The following is a 22,819-nucleotide window of genomic DNA, read 5'->3' as shown; positions in this document are numbered from 1 at the left end:
GTAGACTGAGATATCAACCCAAACCATCAACAATGATTTGATAAATATTTGCAATTTGTTTTTTTGTTTGTTTAAGATTTTATTTATTTATTTGTCAGAGAGAGACACAGAGCTCAAGCCAGGAGGAGTGGCAGGGAGAGGGAGAAGCAGGCTCCCTGGACTGAATCCCAGGACCCTGAGATCATGACCTGAGCGGAAGGCAGAGTCTTAACTGACTGAGCCACCCAGGTGTCCTAATATTTGCAATTTGTAATTAGATCTATGAAGAAAATAAATATAAGTACATATAACTGGATTTATTGAATCTTTTATTTCTTGTGCTTCAATAATGTAACATTTCAAGATAGTCCAAGTATCTATTTGTAGTAGCTAACTCATCAAGTACAGAACATATTTCTTTCAGGAAAAAAAAAAAAACAAAAAAAAACAAAAACCTACCTTAAAATTGCCTTTAACTTGACCTGAGAAATTTAGAGCCGTTAACTCCTGCTCTTTTTCAGGGTTTTTGGAGCTGCCATACTTCTTACATCTACTCTGAATATGCTAATCCCATCAGCAGCCAGAGTGCATTATGGGTGCGTCATCTTTGTCCGGATACTGCAGGGGCTTGTTGAGGTATGGAACCCCAGGAGGGCGCCATCTTAAGATGGGCGTGTTAATCAGAACCAGCAGATTATCTTGGACTTGATCTACAAATAAACATTTTATAAGGTTGTGTCTACATACTAGGCTTCAAAAATTGGAAAATTTAGAAATACATATATTTTGTGTTTAATTAATGCTAACGTACCACTGTGACCGCTTGCCTCCCCTTCTCTAGAATTAAGTGGTATTAAAGAAATGTTTAGTGACTATTTGACTGGTGCGGGGGGCGGGGGCGGAGAAGAACAGGCACTTTGGTTAATGTGCTGTAAGGAAAATTTTTGAGTCTGTCCTTTGCTGGTGATAACCCTGAATTAATACTTTCTGGGAGATTTATACCAAATCCTTGTTGGACTTGAATCATGATTTGAGTTTTCACTAAAATATTTCATTGACTATATTCTTTGGGAATGTAACTCTAATGATTGACTTTTAAAAACTTCAGATTGGCCTACCTATTGCCCTTCTCTTCTCCTGAAATATAGTGGGAGTAGATAAATCAGATAAAGTGTTAGGCACTGAAAACATTCTCCTTTCTCTCCAAAAAGAAAGAGAAGATTGGTAGGATAAAAATGTATAAAATGAGTAATTATTTTAAAAGTCTTATGTTCTAGACACTACTTTTGGGAAGTGTGAGCTTCAAGGATCTAGCTTTAGCTTCCTCTGTATGGATTCCTTATATTTGGGAATCACTGTGTTTAATGCCTCACAAAAAGGCCTCCCACATTTCTCAAACTATTCAGAGTTCCAGATGAATGGAGTAATAGAGGGTCTTTTCTTTTGCCTTCATCAGAAGGGAACTGAGGTAGAAGGAAGACTCGAAGGGTGCGGAGAATTTGGACAGGTCACTAAAAAGAAGCCATGTCTTACCCGATGTGGGCTGAAAGTTTTTAAAGTGGAATTTCAGGGAATTAGCAAATATCTATGAGTAGCAGTTTTTCCTAATGCCTTGGGCCCATTCTGAGGAGACAACGTCAGAGAAGAGAATGTGCTTGTTTTTCAGTGACCCTTTAATGGTGATATACATCTTCCCCATCACAGGGTGTCACCTACCCAGCATGTCACGGGATATGGAGTAAATGGGCTCCTCCTCTAGAGAGGAGTAGATTGGCAACCACTTCCTTTTGCGGTGAGTCCTTCATGCAGACAGTTATGGTGGGTAAAAGTTCAGGAACAACTTGGATAAGAACTGGAAGGGGATAAAGCTCACCTCTAAAATCTTTGGAGGGTGTGTGTGTGTATGTACATGAGGAAAGGTTTTTGACCACCATTTCAATTTCTTTAATTCTTATTGGTCTCCTTAAATCCTCTGTTTCCTCTGTGTTTTGTGTTTTTCTAGTTCACCCATTTTATCTAAGTTTTCAAATATATTCATGAATAATTTTTGTAATAGTCTTTTTAAATTTGTTTTTTTATTATAGTGTTAGTATTTTTAGATATCTTTTGTGTCTTGGGATAAGTAGGTCACATCTGCTTATGTGGTCCTGTGTCACTAGCTATATATATAGACATATATATGTATTTGGAGATAGAGAGGTATGAGTGTACATGCACCTGAGTGTGCAAGAGTGTTTGTGAGAGCCTACCAAGAGACATGAGATGAAGTCAAGAATTTCTATTTCTTTCACTTACCTATCTCTCGTTCTTCCTTTTATTTTAGGTTCATATGCTGGAGCTGTAATTGCAATGCCTTTAGCTGGCATTCTTGTGCAGTATACTGGTTGGTCTTCAGTATTCTATGTCTATGGTATGTTGCATACTACACAGTAAAGTTCAAAGACATGGGTGTAAACTAAAATGGTGAGGTAGATCACTGAATATACTTCTGCATTCACTCACATTTTTTTTTCCATTAAGAATCCTTTCCTTATATTTTAAGAAGATTAAGGAAAATGTTCTATCATTATGATTCTCCCTACCTTGTTATTTATTGTTTTAAAAATACAAGTACATTGTTGGTGGAAACTTTATGATATATTTCATGTATTGTCCTCGATTATGGAAAAAAATAAATAAGTTCTTGATTCAAAGCCAGTTAAGAGGAAAGAGCTAGGCAGAACATACTTCTCTTTCTTTGCTACCGTTTTCTCGGCGGACCCTGCCTCCTCAAAACTGAGCAGGGACGGGAAGCTGGCAGGGGATAGCAGTGCTAAGGCAGCAGTTTGCTTTTGTGATAAATTATTAACAGTCACCTGCAGCAACCTCACATTTTAGTCCTTGTTACTCCAGGATGAAATGAGATGAAGCCCTCAAACGGAAATAAAAAAGGGCAAGAAGTCCTAAGTCTAAAGTCCCTTTCTGTTCACTTTCTAACTAGAACCAGAAAGCTTACCACTTGAGAGTACCCCTAGAGTCTCTCTCTAGGAGACTTTTTTTTTTTTTTTTTGCCATGAGAAAAAAGAAATATAAGAGAGCTGGATTCCAACTGATGTCACTGATTTTTTTTTTTTTTAAGATTTTATTTATTTATTTGTCAGAGAGAGAGAGAGAGAAAGCACAAGCAGGCAGAGTGGGAGGCAGTCTCCCTGCTGAGCAAGGAGCCCGATGCGGGAGTCGATCCCAGGACCCTGGGATCATGACCTGAGTGGAAAGCAGAGGCTTAAACAACTGAGCCACCCAGGCAGTCCATGATGTCATTGATTAATACCATCTTTGGACATGGGCAGGAGAATGTGAAATATTAATGACATCATGAGGTAGAACTGAACAGTATATGGCTGCTTCCAAATTTGGCATGATCCACTCCCATTTCAAAATGTTCTCATCAGAGCAAATTCTTATGCTTGCAGAATATTATTAAATATGCTTTATAGCAAGAGCTCTTATTCTGGTTCAAAAGCCATAGATAGGTTTTAGATTCATGAACGTCCTAAAGGATAAGCCATGCATGCATTTGTACATTTTTTTCCTGGGGAGATGTTTTTCTTAGATTTTAATCCATATCTTTCATTAGATTTTAGAGTCCATAATTCAAAGAAGTTGAAAGCAAATGTGTATAGGGTATATAGTACAAGTTGGGATGCCCGGACATTAAATCCTCTGATTTGTCCCTTAATTGAATCCATTACTTGATTGAAAATATGATGTGACTTTAAAGTAAGGATATGAATTTCCAGGGGTGCCTGGGTGGCTCAGTCGGTTAAGCATCCCACTCTTCGTTTTGGCTCATGTCACTATCTCAAGGTCATGAGGTCAGCAGCCTCAGGCTCCCTGCTCAGGGCGGATTCTGCTTCCCCCACCCTCCCTCTGCCTCTTCCCCTGCTCATGCGTCTGGCATGTGCACATGCTCTCCCTCTCTCTTTCTCAAAATAAATAAATCTTTAAAAAAAAAAAAGAATATTAATTTACACAAAGCACTCATGAAAATCAATCTCATTATGTCAAGTTGTATCTTATTTAATAGCTATCATTGAATGATACAAAGTTTAAATATTAGATAATCTGAAAATACCACAGCCCCATAGTACTTGCTTAGTTACTGTGTATAGCAAAAATGAGGTCTTTGAGCCACGTGTTCAATATTAATATTTCAGAAATAAATAAGATAAGACCTGTATAGTGGCTTATGTTAAAAGAGGATAATGCATATATAGCCATTAGCTGAATGTCTGGCACTTCAGATGCCTTCAGTTGGCGGTGATGATAATTACTACTGGATTACAAGAGCTTTCATTTATTGAGAGCTTATTTTGTGCCATTCACCATGCTAGTTGCTTCATGCATTATCTCCTTTAACTATACTTTGCCACAATCTCATAGAAAAGAAATTGTCTCGTTTTAGAGTGGAGGTTCACGGAGAGTCAGTCATTGATTGGAGCACGTCACTAGTAAGTGACACAACCAGGATTTGAATCCAGGAGAGCCATATTCCATAACCACTATACTATACCAAATTTTCACATACCATCTAACTCCCATTTGTGTTTGCTGTCATGTTTGGTAACAAAAAGGAGCATGGCCCGTGAAAATCTGTGGTATTAAGAAATAATTCTTAGAGATTGAACAAGCAAGAAAAAAGTATTATAGAGATCAGGAGCATTTAGACTGTTACCCAAGGGACAAAGAACAGTAGAAGCCAAAAATGATATGACTAGCCTCTGGGAAACTGGAATGAATCACTTGAAATTCTTTCTTTTATTAATACTTTAGATTTACATTTCACAATAAGGGCATGTTTTAATAGAGTGCTAAATAAAGAAAGGGATGCAAAAAAAATTGTAAACAGTCTTTTGTGTTAGAATTTATAGCTTTCATTTGCCCAGAGCGATCAATAGGTAATATTATATACTGAAAATAATAATGGTACATTGTCACATAAAGTGTTAAATGTTACTACATTAATTACAGAAGCCCCCCACCCCCTGCCTTTTTTATGAATGGTAGCAACCCAAGCTAAAATAATCTAGATTTTATTTAATAATCTCTTTACTAGATCTGGAAGTGCTAACAAGAAAGGGAAATGAGTACTTCTGTTTTTGTGGAAATACAGACCACTCTCATATAGCCAAGGAAGGCAAATAAGAAAACAATTCCCCCTTATAAAATTCTTTGAAGACAGGAATTCTGTCTTGTTCACCATGTTTCTCTCACTTAGCAGAGTGCCTGGAATAGTAAAGGCAGTAAATGTTTGTTGGATGTATGAACATATCCCAAACCACACCATTCAATAATTATCCAATGTTGTGTCTCAGCCTTATTGGAGACAAAGAGATAAAACTACAGGACCAGCCTTCAGGAAGCTTGGAGTTTAGTGGCATCAACATGAGAAGAACTGAATTGGAGAAGCATAAACTCCAATTCCCATCCTAGAGAATGGGTTTATCAAGAGATCCCTACAGTTTTATTCCAGCAAATGACAGTTAAATGGGGGGTATTTATGACAGACTTTTGATTTTCTTCTTTTGACCCCTTCCTTGCAGGAAGCTTTGGAATGGTCTGGTACATGTTTTGGCTTTTGGTGTCTTATGAGAGTCCTGCAAAGCATCCTACTATTACAGATGAAGAACGTAGGTACATTGAAGAAAGCATTGGAGAGAGTGCAAATCTTTTAGGTGCAATGGAAGTAAGGACTTTATTATGGTGTACATTCCTGTTTTTATTCTTCATCTCACCTCCCTTTGACCAACCAAACCATTTTCTGGGTCCCTATTCAACAAAACCAATTTGGTGTCAATCATGATTGTTTTCTTTCTTCCATCCATACTTTCTGACTTAGGAATAATTTTTACTTCCCCCATCTATAATTCTTTTTTTTTTCTTTATCTTTCTTAATGATTTTCAAGTTTTCCCTGGACTATGGCAATGACTATAAACCTAAATAAGCTTTTATAGATGTTCAAATGGTTCATAATTTAAACAAGTTCAACAAAGTAAATAACTTTTTCCTGCTGGGAAAGTGTTTCTATTATTCATATCTGGATCATCTCTACTAAGAAATTTATTCTTCAGGTTGTAAAACACTTCATCAAATGTGAGATAGAAGCACCTAATTTTATATCTTAAAAAATTGTTCGGGGTCATAGGAGGGCTTATAGTATCCTGATAACAGTCTACTTACTGACCTGGCTGTTTGCTTCACATGTGTGTATGGCTTACAAAAATTAAGCAAGTTGTTCACTTATGATTGGTGTGTTTTTCTGTATACAGGTTAAATTTCAGATCGTAGGAAATGCCAGATCACCTAACACAATCATGAAAAGGGCTATTTCTTGTGTATTGAATTGTCAAAATGTAGGTTTTACACGTGTGTATTTACAAGTGGTTAAAGAAATCCAGAGTCATTAGAAAGTCAGTAAGAGCTGACATAAAAATATTTTTAATGTAATATAATCTTGTTATTGATAAAGTCTTATTTTCAGGATTTTTTTATGAAGATAAAGTATCATAAAAAATATAACATGGACCCCTTTTCTGATTCTAATTTGATTTCTTGCATGGGCTCTGTGGAGAGAGAAAATGCAGCTCTGCATCAATAATGCAAATCTTTTAGTCTGTGTGACATTAATATATCATACATATTAATTAATAAATAGCCATTTGATACTATCAAAAATCGGGAAGCAAAACTAATGTATTTAGACCAGCTCAGAAATTCAGCACCTAAACAGTAACTCAATTTCCTTATGCTGAGAGCTGGAAGGTAGAGAACCAGTGTCTCCTATAAGTTACGCTTCTCTTTCTTTTGAAGGCTCCTCCCCTCTTTCTAATTAAGTTTTAGTCCAGCTACTTCGTTATTAGAGAAGGTCTGTCTTTGACATTCCAGCCTAGGTAAAAAAGGTCTATCTTTCACCCACTATTGTTGAAGCCTTTAATGAATAAGAAAAATCCCATACTGGATATCATTAAGAAGTGAAACTTCAGTACTTAAAAACAAATTCTTGCACTCTGGACTGGCATAGAACTTCCTCCTGCCTGTTTCCATCTGTAAATGGGCAAATGGTCCATTTATATAATATTTTCCAAACATAATATTTTTTCCAAACATAATATTCCACTTCTTACTGAAGTTTGATACTTTCTTATAGCTTCAAATCAAAATTAAAAATGAGATTATATTTTGGCCATTGTACTTACAGTTATTTTGAAAATTTTATTGTGAAAATTTCCATATACAGCAAAACAGAGAGAATAGTAACAGAAGCATTCATGTATCCACTGCAGACATGCAAGTGTTGTCAACACTTTGCCTTATTTATTTCACTTTTCTTATTGCTGAATGATTTCAAAGGAAATGAGATCTCCTAACATTTTAGCACAAATATTTCACATGCATCTCTAGAAAACTAAAAATACTTTTTCACAATCTAAGTACTATTATTATATCTAAACAATGAAGAATAATTCCCTAACATTACCTAATACCTAGATCATATTCCGATTTCTAATACCCAGTCCAAATTCGAATATCTAGTCTATTATCATATGTCCTTTGTGGCTATTTCTTTGGAGTCTGCATCTAATTAAGAAGTGCACATTGCAGCTGACTGTAATGCCTTTTAAATATTTTTCCTTAAAAAAAATTAAATTTAACCTGTATACAGAAAAACACACCAATCATAAGTGAACAACTTGCTTAATTTTTGTAAGCCATACACACATGTGAAGCAAACAGCCAGGTCAGTAGGTAGACTGTTATCAGGATACTATAAGCCCTCCTATGACCCCGAACAATTTTTTAAGATATAAAATTAGGTGCTTCTATCTCACATTTGATGAAGTGTTTTACAACCTGAAGAATAAATTTCTTAGTAGAGATGATCCAGATATGAATAATAGAAACACTTTCCCAGCAGGAAAAAGTTATTTACTTTTAATAATATTCTGAAGTTACTTCTTACACTAACATAATACCACAATGTTGACATCCCTGTATTGAACAATTTTCATTTTCTGTGAAATAAGTATATTTATCTGGCATTATCTTTCCAGAGTATATAGGGTTTAAAAATGCACATTTTCAACCCAGCTATGATATTGTCACTGGATATTTTCATTCAAAGCCACAGTACTCATTATATGTTATTAGGAGATGCTTTTGGTCTGGTTTGGTTTTTCTTTTTTGTCATGTGTATTGTGATCGTGACGATATAGCTTCTTACTATATTACTGTTAAAGTGACCTTGAAAGGCTTAATTAGATTAGTTAGAGTCACAGCCAATACTAGCAGTTATGAGGCTCTCCATCCAGGAATAATTACCAAATCTGTGTAAAAAATGTTTGTCTCCCCTTTTACTAATTTGGCCAGGTTAACGATCCCAAGCTAGCATTAAATGGAGTTTTTTCAGGCTACTCTGACTTCACCGAACAGTATTTTGACATTCAAAATAAAGTCACTGAGGAAGTGAGAATGTGAGAGACACTTTTGGGTCTAAAAATGTTATACCCAAGACTAAAAATGTTAGTCTTAGGGGAAGATACTTGCTTCATATTTGGGCATATATAGAATCTTTGAGTACACTAGATATAATTTCTAAATGGGTATCATAAGCAAAGCCAATCCCATGTAGGTGGCTAATTTTGAATGTTTTGAATGTCATAAATAACTAGTTATGATGTGTCTATGGTCTGTGCTGGGTAGCCACATACTTCAACCCAGCTGTGTACCATGTGAGTTTTATAGAACCATGCCCTTCAGTATTATAGAATTTATATTGGCATTCATTGTCTATCAAGAGAATTTATAGGGGTTCCTGGGTGGCTCAGTGGGTTAAAGCCTCTGCCTTTGGCTCAGGTCATGATCTCAGGGTCTGGGGATCGAGCCCTGCATTGGGGGGTCTCTGCTCAGCAAGGAGCCTGCTTCCTCCTCTCTCTCTGCCTGCCTCTCTGCCTACTTGTGATCCCTATATGTCAAATAAATAAATAAAATCTTTAAAAAATACATATTAAAGAGAATTTATAATAGTGGTATTATTAACTTTACATAGGGTCGGGAATATTGCACTTTTAATTTTTCTTATTTTTCTCCTCCTAACTATATTGAATTTTCAATGTTTTAGATAAAATATTTTGGATACCAACAAGGTCACTGATAGGGCAAGGATCTTTAGCTGAGGTGTGATTTATCACTGCCAGAAAAAAAAAAAAAATCTTGGAAACTAGGATCTGTGCTTTAGGAATTGTTTTCTATAAACATAGGATCGTATACATTCCTCAAATGGGATCAATTTAATCAGAAGAGGCTAATATCTTTTTTTCTTCCAACAATTATTCATGCAGCTAAGGTTAACTAGATTGCTGCAATTAATCCATTACCTCCTACTCATGCCTCAACACATACATCCTGGAAATGCAAAGCACCTATTGTTCCCATTTAAGTCAGAAAATATTTTAAATGGTCAGAATGGCTCTTGTTTTTGGGATTTCAGAAATTCAAGACCCCATGGAGGAAATTTTTTACATCTATGCCTGTCTATGCAATAATTGTTGCCAACTTCTGCAGAAGCTGGACGTTTTACTTACTGCTGATTAGTCAGCCAGCATACTTTGAGGAAGTCTTTGGATTTGAAATCAGCAAGGTACGTGAAAATTATCCTTGTTTAACCAGTGCATTATTTTTGTGCTCAATTGAATATTAAGTTCCTTTGTCAATATTTTACCTTCTAAATTTTAGGAGTTACTTATTTATTTGTTTATCCACTTAACAAATAATTTCTGGGAAGTAAAGACTAAGTGAGGTGTTGGAGTGTCTGCTGTACTCAGCTGTCTGCTAGAAATCGCTCTTTTTGATGGAAACACAGGCAAAATCAACCCAGTCTCTGTCCTCATGGAACTTACAGTTCAGTTAAGGTGGACAGCGCTGTAGCCTTTCCCCTCTAAAGAAACATAACTTCCTTTAAGTCTCAGGTCAGAGACAATGTAACAGTGAACAAAAAAAATTTTTATTGAAATGGAATTGTGTTTAAATAATTACCAATCTCTTCGTCAATGTTTTCAAAAATTGGGTTATCTTGTCTATGCGAAAGCTTTTTATTTTGATGTAGTCCTGACTGATAGATGGATAAGGAGGATGTAATACACATGGACACACACACACACACAGACATTCTGGAATATCACACAGCCATAAAAAGGATGAGATTGTGCCATTTGCAACAACATAATGGACCTAGATGGTATCATACTAGTTTAAATAAATCAGGTTTTGAGAAAAATACCATACGATTTCACTCATAGGTGGAATCTAAAACAAAACAAAACCAAACAAAACCCAAATGAATAAACAAATGAAAAGCAGAATAAGACCTGTAAATACGGAGAACAAACGGATGGTTACCAGAAGGATAGGAAATGAGGGATGGGCAAAACGGGTGAAGGGGAACGTGAGATGTAGGGTTCCAGTTATAGAATGAATAAGTCATGGGACCAAACAGCACAACATAGGGAATATAGCTAATGAAATTGTAATAATGTTGTATGCTGATGGATGGTAGCTACACTTATGGTGAGCATAGTATAACATATAAACTTGTCAAATTACTTTGTCCTGCACCTGAAACTAATATAACATTGTGTGTTAACTATACTCGAGTAAAAATTTTTTTTTAATTTCCTATAAACTTAAAAAAAGCTGTCTTGTTAAAAGATTTGAGAAAGCAAAAAAAAAAAAAATCTGAAAACATTCTTATGTGTCATTTATTCAACTTATTCACTTAACAGGCATTTGTTGAATAGGATGTGTGTGAAGATTTGTGTTAGGTTCAGAAATAAAATCATTGTTCCCATGCTCAGGAGTTCCCGGCTTGGTGGTATACACGAAAGTAATTAGTTACCCGTTACAGCACAGTATGCTAAATCTTAGAGACATTTGTTCATAGCTGTGAAAATATAATCATTCTGGGATTTTCTAGAAGGACAAAATGAACATAAAAATAACGACTTTATATTTATAGAAGTGTTTGAAATTCACAAGATCCTTTCATATTCATGAACAACCTTATTTGGTTGACCAGCTGGATAACTCTCATCATTTCTGTTGATGGGGAAACAAACTAGGGAAGGTATTGTGTTGCCTAAGGCCACGCTGGTAATATATGCCAGACTCAAGCTTAAGCCCCGATTCTTTAATTTATGTTTCAGTTCCCTTTACTATGCTATTCAAATTCAGGTGGACCCTATCTTCATTTAAGCACTTAGCAAGTATTTGTTAAATACCATCCCTGCCAAGCCCTTTGCGGAGTCCTGAATACACTTGTGTGTGCTGCCCATGGACTGGCCATTTCTCTTCATGTCATTACATACATCCAGCTGGGCTCCCTATTCATATTATGTCTCTACTTGAAAGACTATCTGAGGCCTGGAATTGAAGAAAACCTGAGTTTAGGGAGAAGCTATTCTAAGAGCTCTTTTGTAATCCCTGTTTCTAAGGAAACTGTTTCCTCCATTCCTGAGAAGAATGGCTGCTTTAGATAGGCCTCTTCTCTCTAGAGCTGATCAAACATTGCAGGGTAGCCTTTGGAAGCTCTGAGAGGTGTTACACTTCTCAACAAAGGCGGCTGGAGGTGTGAGTCCATTTTCATAATCTAGGACAAATATGACACTGAGAGGCTATTAATAAAGTCAGGTCTCATGGGGGAGAAGTGAAGGAGCCAACTGATGTTAATGAAACCGTGTGGTCATTCTGGGCCTGTAGCTCCACTTAATTAAAAGTGCTTGAGTAAAAGCAATGATATTTTGCAAAAGCTAAATAGAATAACCAGATGAGTTGATCTGATTCACTTGTTATATTTTTAACTAAAATTCAGATAAGTTCTACACACACAGATTGGCTTGAAGATTTTGATTATACTCTTAAAAAAAAAAAAAAAGTCACTGACTTACTTGAAAAATGTATAAAGGAGGTAGTAATGGAAATAGAAAACAGGCTTTAGATCCAGGCTGGCATGGCTCCGGATCCAAGCTCTGCAATCGACTATTGATACATAACCTGGGGCTGCTTTTTGAATGATTGCCAGCTTTGATTTTCTTTTTCATAAATAATGGTATTAATATCCTCCTTCAGAATCACGGCAAAATGTAAGCAAACTAAAATATTTAAATGGAGGATAGTTCTCTCCAACCTTAGTTAAATTGAGTATCCTAAACTAAACTAAACTAAACCACAAGTACAATAGCTCAATCTTCATTTCAAGTAGACTGACCCAGTTAAAGCAGAAATATGCATAGATGTGTATATATATTATATTTTTAAGTTATATTTTAGTATTTTATAGAAATTAAAAATTAATATAAATTGTAATTAATATATTATATTATATATATAGTATATAATGCTTATATAGAAACATTTTTAGCCTTTTGAAAATGACCTATCAAGGGAAGGCTAGTGCTTTGAGAGGTCATGTTACAAGAGACAACCAAATGAGAGGAAACATTCATTCCTTTTGAGCTTTACATTTAGGAGCAGAAGAGAAGTGTTGAGTGGCTGCTCTTTGTTGTGTAATAGCCTGCCAATTTCTAAACAGAATATGGAACAGGTGGGGAGAGAGGAAATCCAGACCGTGACCCAGAGAAGCAAAGAGGAGAATGCATGAAGTCTAATGAGTTTCTATGAAGAATCAATCAGTCATAGACTCAAAACATTTAGCCTAGTCTTGTAAAACCTTAAAATAATGAGCAAAGTGCTGTGGGATTATCATAAATAATGATACTCCCCCAAAATTGTGAGCATTCCGATAACATGTGATTGCAAGTGATTATGGTAAATCACCAAAGACTGAGGAGATCGTTGAATAACTTTCAAAAAAAAAAAAAAAACTTTCAAAAAAATAACTTTCAAAAAAAAAAAACTTTCAAAAAAAAAAAGTATGTGACCTCATCAGGGCAACTTGGCCCTGATGAGGTCACATACTGAATAGGTCCCCATATTGTCCTAGAAACTGAGAGATTGAGTACCTTCAAGTATTAAGTCAGTGGAGTAGGATATCCCCAACTTCTGTCTCATTAACCTCTAGATAGTTAGCTCCTTGCACTTTCCATAGTGCTTTGCTAAAAGTGAATAGCTGATAATCATAGTTTTATTCTTCATTTACCCAAAGGAATTAAAATGTCTATTTCAGTAGATAGTAAATAGCAAAGGGTGTTCGACTTAAGAGCTTCTCAGATGCCTTAAACACTGAGTCAAGATGTGGGCCCATTACGCGAATTTAGGAAATGCAAGTCATTCTCCCATTTTCTCCGCCTCTAAAAGCAAACACAACATACAATGTTGCGCAAATCCTTACGTGGTGTATTTCAGAATGTTTTCTTGTCTGAGAGCTTCTTTCTACATATTGGTTGTTTTAAATATATCTACTGTAGTCAGGAATAAAGAACAACTCTGCTTTGGAGGTGCTATTCTCAAAAGTGATAATGTTTGCCTTAATGTCAGTTTACCTTAGAGTTTAACTTAGTTCAGATTTGTTGAGCCCTTACCAAATGACAGGTTTTGAACTAAATTAAAAGAGCAGTCAGCACATTGTCTGGTTTTATTTGATTTTTCTTTCTCAGATGGTTATAGTGCTAAGCATAGTGTTTAAAAGCCCAGGTTTCAGACTCAGGTAAAAATGGCTCAGTATTTGGTTCTGGAAATGATTTAGCCCTTTTAAGTATATTTTCTTCATTGGTACAAGAGAATAATAATATAATAAAAGTTCATCTGGATAAAAAAGAGTGAATTAAATAACTCAGACATTTAAGGTATGTAGGAGTCATTCACTGACTGGGTTAATCATGATAACAACCGGGACTCCGTGGACGTGGTACTCTATTGTATGCCATTGTGAAATTGACCAGTCTTTGTCTCAAACCTTCAATAATCTAACTTGGAAGACATTTTTATACACAAATAATACACTTTTCCCCAGTATACTTCCTAATCTGTAGGACGTATACTTCAAATTACACTTAGGAAAAAAAAAAAAAAACTTCCTTAATATGTTTATATTCAAAATCTGCTTAGTCTATGAACACAGTTGAAATGCATTTTATTCATACTCCCTGTCCTCATGATGCCCGGAGAAGAGTGTCTTGCACAAAATTATTAGCCAAGAAATGTGTGTTGAATTGATGCTGGTAGGTTAGATTTTCGGTTGAGCTATTTTGTATGACATACCGCTGTGTGATAATGTGACAAAATACTAATGTTTGACATAGAAAATACCTAAAATTGAAGAATCGATCTGCATTTTCTGGGCTAAATTTAGCTTTGAAACTAAATATAAAACTCATAAGAGATACATATTTAAAATGCAATTAAGGTTTTTTAGCTTTCCTAAAAATTAAAAAAAAATTTAAAAATACAGCCTCTTTAAAGCTTGTCAGATACATTTCTTGTCCCTCTGACTCTGTCTCTGTCATTCTCCCACACACTAATGGTAAATTTTTGCAAATATATTCAAGAATATGAAATGGGCACATAAATGTGAATCACTCTGTGATAAGATACAGGATAGTTTATTCATAAACTTGAAATTTACTGATTCATTACACAGGAAAAAGCATTATTCTCTCCTAAAAGATAAAATGTAATTTAGTTAGCTTTTCTCATTTATTCTGTGGAAGTTGTTGCTTATTCTAGGAATGAGTAAGCGGTCATTTGAAGACAGTATTTTTCTCTTTCTTTTCCTATAAAGAATTTATGACAGATTCAAACAACCAAGACCATTGCTCATATCACGCCGTATGGTCACGTGTATGTTTCCTCTTCTTCTTTTTCTTCAGGTTGGCATGCTATCTGCTGTGCCACACTTAGTAATGACAATTATTGTGCCCATTGGAGGACAGATTGCAGATTTTCTAAGAAGCAAGCAAATTCTTTCAACTACTACAGTAAGAAAGATCATGAATTGTGGTGGTAAGTACATAAGTCACGTGAAGGACATGATTTTGGTTCATGAAGTACTGATCTACAGGAGTGAGTAATTTTACTGTGCATGTCAAATATGCAGCTAAATTCACGTTTTCCCTGTTCATTTATAATCACTTCCCTATCTTCAAATTTTCACAACTCCTAGGTTCTTTTTAAAAAAAGATTTTATTTATTTATTTGACAGAGAGAGACAGCAGGAGAGGGAACACAAGCAGGGGGAGTGGGAGAGGGAGAAGCAGGCTCCTTGTTGAGCAGGGAGCCTGACACAGGTCTTGAACCCAGGACCCTGGGATCATGACCTGTGCTGAAGGCAAATGCTTAATGACTAAGCCACCCAGGAACCCCTTATGACTCCTAGTTTTAAATAACTACATAAATAGCTCATCCTTGCCCCCCATTGGACCTTAAGGGTGTGTTCAGTGTTTTTATTAAAATGGAAAACTTCAGGAGCACCTGGGTGGCTCAGTGGGTTAAAGCCTCTGCTTTCGGCTCAGGTCATGATCTCAGGGTCCTGGGATCGAGTCCCACATTGGGCTCTCTGCTCAGTGGGGAGCCTGCTTCCTCCTCACTCTCTCTCTCTCTCTCTCTCTCTCTCTCTCTCTGCCTGACTCTCTGCCTACTTGTGATCTCTGTTTGTCAAATAAATAAAAATCTTTAAAAAATAAAGTGGAAAGCTTCAGTAATCTCAGTAATCTCTCTGCATAAATTATAACTGTTATTATTATTATTTAAATATTTTATTTATTTGAGAGAGAAGGTGGGGTAGGGGCAGAGGGAGAGAGAGAATCTCAGGCAGACTTCCCCTGGACACAGAGCGCATGGGCTACCTGGGGCTTGATTTCACTGCCCTGAGATCATGACCTGAGCTAAAGTCTAGAGTCTGATGCTTAATGGGCTGAGCCACGCAGCTGCCGCTGTTATTATTACTTTTAAGATAGACTCCCTGAAGAGGTTTCTTAGGTCAGATAAGCTTGAGAAGTTCTAGCACTTTTGGCTCATTGGAAAAATTTACACAAATTTCTGAAGTATTTACGTGTGTTTGTTTCTGAAGGTTTTGGCATGGAAGCAACCCTGCTTCTGGTCGTTGGCTATTCTCACACTAGAGGGGTAGCTATCTCATTCTTGGTACTTGCAGTGGGATTCAGTGGATTTGCTATTTCTGGTAAGATACATGTTCTTAAATTTATAAATGTAACATGCTGCTTTTTGCTGGAATAATGCATATATTCTCCTTCCCTCTTTAATATTCTATTGTTGACAATTTAATTAACATAGTCCCACTAGAAAGTAAAAAGAATAACACATTTAGAAATTGTTATTTGGATTTGTCACTTCTCATTTTCCTCCTGCTTACCTTTCTTCTTCTTCTTCTTTTTTTTTAAGAGAACATTTCTCTGTGATTTGAGCATCATGTATTAAGTATTGAATAAGAAACCATACTTTATTCTGCTCCGATCATATCTTTGAGCTAAAGTATAAAAAAATATTTACTGAGCACCTGCTGTATACCTAGTCTCCTGTAAGGAGAGCATTGAGTGTGTTGAGTGTGGTAGAGAATATCCTACAGTCACCCACTTCCCAGGGGTTTAGGATTCTCTGACTCTAAGCTGATGTGTGTTATTTCAGGTTTCAATGTTAACCACTTGGATATTGCTCCGAGATATGCCAGTATCTTAATGGGCATTTCAAATGGTGTTGGCACATTGTCAGGAATGGTTTGCCCTATCATTGTTGGTGCAATGACAAAGAATAAGGTAAGATGTAGCTAAAGAAATGATCCGTTTTAAAAGATTCTCCCTTATGGTAGAGAAGAGTTACTGTATTCTGTTTGGCGCTCTCTCTGTGGTCCAGCCACCAGACCTCTGATAAAGGAGTTAATTGAGGCTCACTAGAAAGTCTCTGAGAACTCTGAGGAAATCTTCCTTCCTAACTAATAAGCAGTGTGCTTTTCAACACCTTTTAATATTTCTTGTATCTCTGGTGTAGCAAAACAACAACAGAAGACCTTTTTTTCTCTTAGCTTATTAGAGCACTCAATAGAAGACTTCTGAGCTTTATTTGGAAACATCAATTCAGACTCTGCAGTTATCAGTGGGAGAATATTGTTATTAGCTCTCTGTCCTTACATGTAGAGCTTCACAATTATTGTTCACCATAAGGAAATAAACAAAAGAAGTAGGAGGAAAAAATACACGTAAATCAATGAAAATTCCAAGAGAGATGATGGGTATTTTAAAAATTAGCAGACCACAGATATGTTTGGAGTTTTATTTCAGAACCTGAGATTTAAAAGACTTTTTAATTAATGAAAGTCATAAGATTATGGAAAGTTTCTACCACAGTCTTTGCTTTATAGAATCAGAACAGGGTCTGCCCCTAAAGATAGCGTTTTTATGAAAAGCCTGATGGTGGAGCATTCGAAGAAGAGGTTATGCTTTTCAAAAATGGGGAGTCTGTTCTCACCGTGCTGCTTTTTGTCATCGCAGTCACGTGAAGAATGGCAGTATGTTTTCCTGATTGCTGCCCTGGTCCACTACGGCGGAGTTGTATTTTATGCAATATTTGCCTCAGGAGAGAAGCAACCCTGGGCAGACCCTGAGGAAACAAGTGAAGAAAAATGTGGATTTATCCATGAAGATGAGCTCGATGAAGAAACAGGGGACATTACTCAAAATTATATAAATTATGGTACCACCAAGTCTTATGGTGCCACAACACAGGCCAATGGAGGTTGGCCTAATGGTTGGGAAAAGAAGGAGGAATTTGTACAAGAAGAAGTACAAGACTCATACACCTATAAGGAGCGAGATGACTATTCATAACAAAGCTAATTGCTGGGTTTATTTTTAGTGTTTGTGATTAAATTAATTGTGATTGCACAAAAATTAAAAAAAAAAGTGGTGTACACACGTAAACATATCAACCAGGCAAGTCTTGCTATAAAAATGAATCAAAACAAACTCATGAAGTTACCATCAAGTGCAATCTGTAGAAGTTGTGAAATGCCATCATTTCCATTCAGGCCATCCATTTTTGCATTTGTGATTTAAAGATTGACTGGTCAAAATTGTAGAAGCGAGTAGTTACTCATTGGATTCATGTGAGCTAAAACTCATCACCATTTAATAAAGCACAACTACGACAGTTGTCACATCCCATCCTACAAAGGTTAGGAAGCCAAAGCTACTTGATCATGCAAAATGCACTTATATATTTGTTACACTGTATTGCAAGATATCATGCAGAAGTCCTGTTAAGAAACCTGAGGATGTCACGTTGGCTGGATCAGGTGGTGGCAATGTTTATTGAATATAAATTATGGAGTTGATATATCTCTCAATTAGAGAAGAATATTGTGGGCTAGCAACTAGCAAGGTGTACTAAATAATTATTGTTATTACATAATGTGGAATATTTTGTTGGTTCTGAAAAGAAATATCTTGCAGTGTTTTATATGAAATGCTTGTGCACATATACTTCTATCTGTGAAAGAGAACCTGTAAAGGTAAGGGTATGCTTCATGTTCTTCCATTCATTTACCTAACAGTATAAAACACTTCACGTTTCAACAGAAATCTGACTTTTCATGTAGCATATCACATAACTTTTTGCAAAAAATATAAAAAGTAAATAAACTTTAATGTATTTTTTATTACAACTTTGTACTGGTTGTAACTTGCATTAGAAAAAAAAAAGATGCATACACCATAAAGAATCTAATAAGAAATTTACTATGGAGATACAGCCCTTAAAATGCAATATTAACAACAAGAAATAAAAAAAAATGGTTTAGATATTCTTCTTCCTTAATAACAAAATACTATATGAAACTTGTGCCACAGAGCTATATATAATATGAAAAGATAAACTTAATAGAGATATTGTAAGTAGATGATTTTATTATTTAAAGTCCCATTTAAAAGATATTTGTCTTAAATATATAGGACAATAAATTATATTAAAATTATATCTATATATATCTGTATATCTTATACATATCCATACACAAAAGCATAATAAACAATCGTCAAAAAAAACCAAAAATAGCATACACCTAATGTTGGGTTAGGGGACTGCAATTTCTACTTTCATAGAGTCATAGAATTTTAGATGGGGCAGAGGCATTTTGCTTGTCATTTCTTAATACAACTCAACAGGAATTGCAACATTTGTGTTCCAAGCAATAAGTGCAATGCATACAATTTCCTGTCTGTATATTATCTTCATTTTGCTTGTGGTAGCTGTCTGGGTGGTTGGAATGATTTTTTTTTTTTTTCTTTTAAAAAGTTAACATCAGATCTCTTTAGAATGTTCTAAATGATAATAATGTATTTCCCAATTCAATGCAAAATGTCATCGTTGTATTTAATTGTCTCTTCTGGATATTTGATCTGTTCATTGTATTGTGCTAGTGACTGGAAGCCGTGATACTACAAATAGAAAACATAACATTTGTTTTAAAGATGCAAACCATCCTTGACCTTAAGAAAATAAAAACATCCTTTGCTTTGTGTCTCAAAGTGATGTAATGTGATCATAGCTTTTGTTGTGTTGAATGAGAAGATGTGGACTCTCATTTTGTTGCTGCAAAAAAAAAGTATTAATAAAATGCTCTATTTATCCTTTTGTAAAAATACAATACATTAATTTGGGTTTACTTTGTTTTGTTTGCAGCTTCATGGGAATTTAGCTTTTTTGTGCTCCAGTGAAGCCAAAGCTAGGTTTGAGAATAATAACCTTTTTAGCTACTTGAGCTCTAATGGAAGAACATGGTGCTCTTGTTATTACATATTGTAATATGTTATTACATATTACAAGAGAAAATAACTCTTGTTATTACATTATTACATATAGAGTGTGTGGGATGTGGTTCCATAGACAAAATTTTGCATCAAGAAATGGGTCTCAGAGTCAGACTCTATCTTTCAATGATCGTCTTCTCATAGCTTGTGCACTAAACTTACAGAAAACTTTGGGAAAAAAATTCAAAAGTTGTCAGGTCAAGGATCCCATCTAATTTGGATTGTACCTGTAGATTGTGCTGGTCATTGTCCTAACCATTCTAGGCAGAGTATTCCTGTAACTCCACAATGACCCAAAGCAGGTGCTCCTTTTCAGCCCAGATTGCAAGGGGAGAAACTGAAACTCATGAAGGTTAAATAACTTTTCTGAGGTAAAACAGAGTACCGGCATTATATTATAAGGTGTCAGCTAAACCAGCAAGCCGTGAGCAAGACGTATCAAGGTAGCAGCCAGTGGAATGTCTGTGTTGCTGGAAAAGTGATCATTCCACTCCAGTTCCCGATTTGACAGATGTGTAGAAAGGGAAGACCATAATCATACAGCTCTGGAATCTTTGATTCCTAGAACTTTATTGCTCAAAAGGACTCATGGGATGATTTAGGTGACATTTCTTATTTAACTACCAAGTCTCAATGAGAGAAACTGACTGGATACAGAGGATGTTATGGGTTTGGAATGGAGTTGTTATGGTAAGCTGTGCGTTGTTTTTTGTTTTTTTTTTTAAAGATTTTATTTATCTATTTGACAGACAGAGATCACAAGTAGGCAGAGAAGCAGGCAGAGAGAGAGAGGAGGAAGCAGGCCCCCTGCTGAGTAGAGAGCCCGATGCGGGGCTCGATCCCAGGATCCTGAGATCATGACCTGAGCCAAAGGCAGAGGCTTTAACCCACTGAGCCACCCAGGCGCCCCTGTGCATTGTTTTTATTTTTACTTTCTTTTCTAGCCAGGACTTAATGTAACAAGTTAATTGAAGAATATTTATCGGTTGAACCACAACCCCATATCCACAACTCACATAAGCTCAGAGTGTGTGTGGAAGGCGATGGGAGGGGAGGGAATGTATTTTCTCTCCCTACCATCCTCTGCACAAAGAAACAGCAGCCAGAGACCCAGCTCTCTTATGGAACCTCACATGACATCCTTGTATAACTTTGGCAAAAATGAAAGCGTCTTGGATCTAATACTTTATAATTTTCCCAATTCTATAATGCAAAAGTTTACATGTCCTATAAGAGAGTAAGAGAATCGTTCTAATGATGTCTCCAGAAATTACCACTGGCTACCCTCATTTGCTCCTACACCTCATCTTCCATCTTCCTTTTTTTTTTTTTTTTTTTTTTGAGAGAGAGAGATTGTGCACAAGCAGGGGGAGGGGAGAGAGAGATCTCAAGCAGGCTCTGTGCTCAGTGCAGTCTGATGTAGGGCTCAGTCTCAAGACTCTTGAGATCATGATCTGAGCTGAATCAAGAGTCGGAAGATTAACGGACTAAACCACCCAGGCACCCCTTCCCTTTCTCCTCACACTCCTTTTCCTCCTCATCTCAATGCGTATCCCCATCTACAATGTTATATATATGAGGTATTTTGTAATTTGCAAAATGCTTTCTTATGCATTATCCCATTTCATCCACACATCTGCCTTGTGAACTTGAAAGGCCACATATCAATATTAGCATTTCTATTTTCCAAGTAAGGGAACTGGGTGTAAGAAAGTGTAATTAACTTCCTAAAGATTCCCTAGGTAGGATTAGAACAAGATATAGACTACTTGGCCACAGCAAGAGAGTGATTTATTTTTATCTTTGAATCACTTTATTACTCTTCTGATTATAAATGTGGTACAAGAGAAAGGAGCTTTATTAGGTAAAGAACCGTTTTTAGAAACAGCGGAAATGAGGGTAATTGATAATCTCGCTATCCAGAAATAAAAGCCATTAATATTTCTGGAATCTTTTATAAGAAAAATATGCAGAAAATATTTGACAGTTCTCAAATCTGTAGTCATACTGGTCTATTTCGGCAAACTACTTTTTGGATTGACAATATAGCATGTGTATTTTCGTATTTAAACAATAGTCTAATATTTTACTGCATCTGCATAAGCTGTATTTAATCTATGTATCCAGTACCTTATTTTTGAAAATTATATCTATCTTTGCACCTTTTCCCCTTTACCTTTCTACTTGCATGGATGATTTGGGGAAATGCAAAGTTATATATACACACTTTAAACCTCTATAACCATGACGGATATTTAAGTTACTAGCCCTCGCTTATTATTCCTGTGTTTGTCTACCGAAAGTGCTACTGGCAATCTGCTTTTCTGGGATTCATTTGCTAATTTATGGATTCACTCAATAAATGTTTAGTAACCATCAACATTGTGCAAGTCACTATCCATACCGTGGTGAGAAAACAGCCCTTGCTCTCCTGGCTCCTAAAATCCAGGTTTCCTCTCTGAGGTGTTTGCAGCACCCCAGCTGCCCAGACAGGGCACACAGATATGACTGAAGTTAAGAGGCTTTTCCCTGAGAAAAGGTTTTTCTTAATTCCCAAAACTCTCAAAGGTGGGTGCATTCAAGGTGCTCCCCATGTCATTTTTTTTTTTTTTTTTTTTTAAGTTTCAGGTGAGGATACTTTTCTCAGCCTTAGAGGTTCCCACGCTGGGGGGAGTCCCGGCCCTTTGGCGAGATCAGCATCAACTACCTCCAGTGCCTGGATCTCCACAGGAGGGGAGATGGAAGAGCTGAACTTCCAAGCTCATTTTCCAGCTTTCTTTCTGTCTGTGTTCCTCCCCTGGGTTTCTAATGACCTGCACATTTTTTCTATCTCACCTCCCCACGCTTCTTATATATACTCCCTTGTCAGTCTTACCCACAGACCATGGCTACTGAGATTTAATTCTTTTTTTTTTTAAAGATTTTATTTATTTATTTGACAGAGAGAGAGATCACAAGTAGGCAGAGAGGCAGGCAGAGAGAGAGGGGGAAGCAGGCTCCCCGCCAAGCAGACAGCCCAATGTGGGGCTCG

The 22,819-nt window shown here is 36.2% G+C and overlaps 1 protein-coding gene across 1 annotated transcript in view; it reads left to right on the top strand.

Moving 5' to 3' along the window:
* Window positions 1–18,732, top strand: part of LOC111149966 (solute carrier family 17 member 6) — a 40,604-nt gene extending 21,872 nt beyond the window's left edge. Inside the window, exons 4-12 of the mRNA XM_022507241.1 lie at window positions 501–615; window positions 1,684–1,771; window positions 2,303–2,389; window positions 5,562–5,704; window positions 9,507–9,656; window positions 14,839–14,971; window positions 16,038–16,148; window positions 16,613–16,740; window positions 17,473–18,732. Coding sequence (XP_022362949.1) covers window positions 501–615; window positions 1,684–1,771; window positions 2,303–2,389; window positions 5,562–5,704; window positions 9,507–9,656; window positions 14,839–14,971; window positions 16,038–16,148; window positions 16,613–16,740; window positions 17,473–17,808 — 1,291 coding nt within the window. The 3' untranslated portion in view covers window positions 17,809–18,732. The remainder of the gene's footprint in view (window positions 1–500; window positions 616–1,683; window positions 1,772–2,302; window positions 2,390–5,561; window positions 5,705–9,506; window positions 9,657–14,838; window positions 14,972–16,037; window positions 16,149–16,612; window positions 16,741–17,472) is intronic.
* Window positions 18,733–22,819: the final 4,087 nt, after the last annotated feature.

The sequence above is a fragment of the Enhydra lutris genome, unplaced genomic scaffold (genome assembly GCF_002288905.1).
Source record: "Enhydra lutris kenyoni isolate GAN:26980312 unplaced genomic scaffold, ASM228890v2 scaffoldscaffold22, whole genome shotgun sequence".
Lineage (NCBI taxonomy): Eukaryota > Metazoa > Chordata > Mammalia > Carnivora > Mustelidae > Enhydra > Enhydra lutris.
This window is presented reverse-complemented; position numbering and strand designations above follow the sequence as displayed.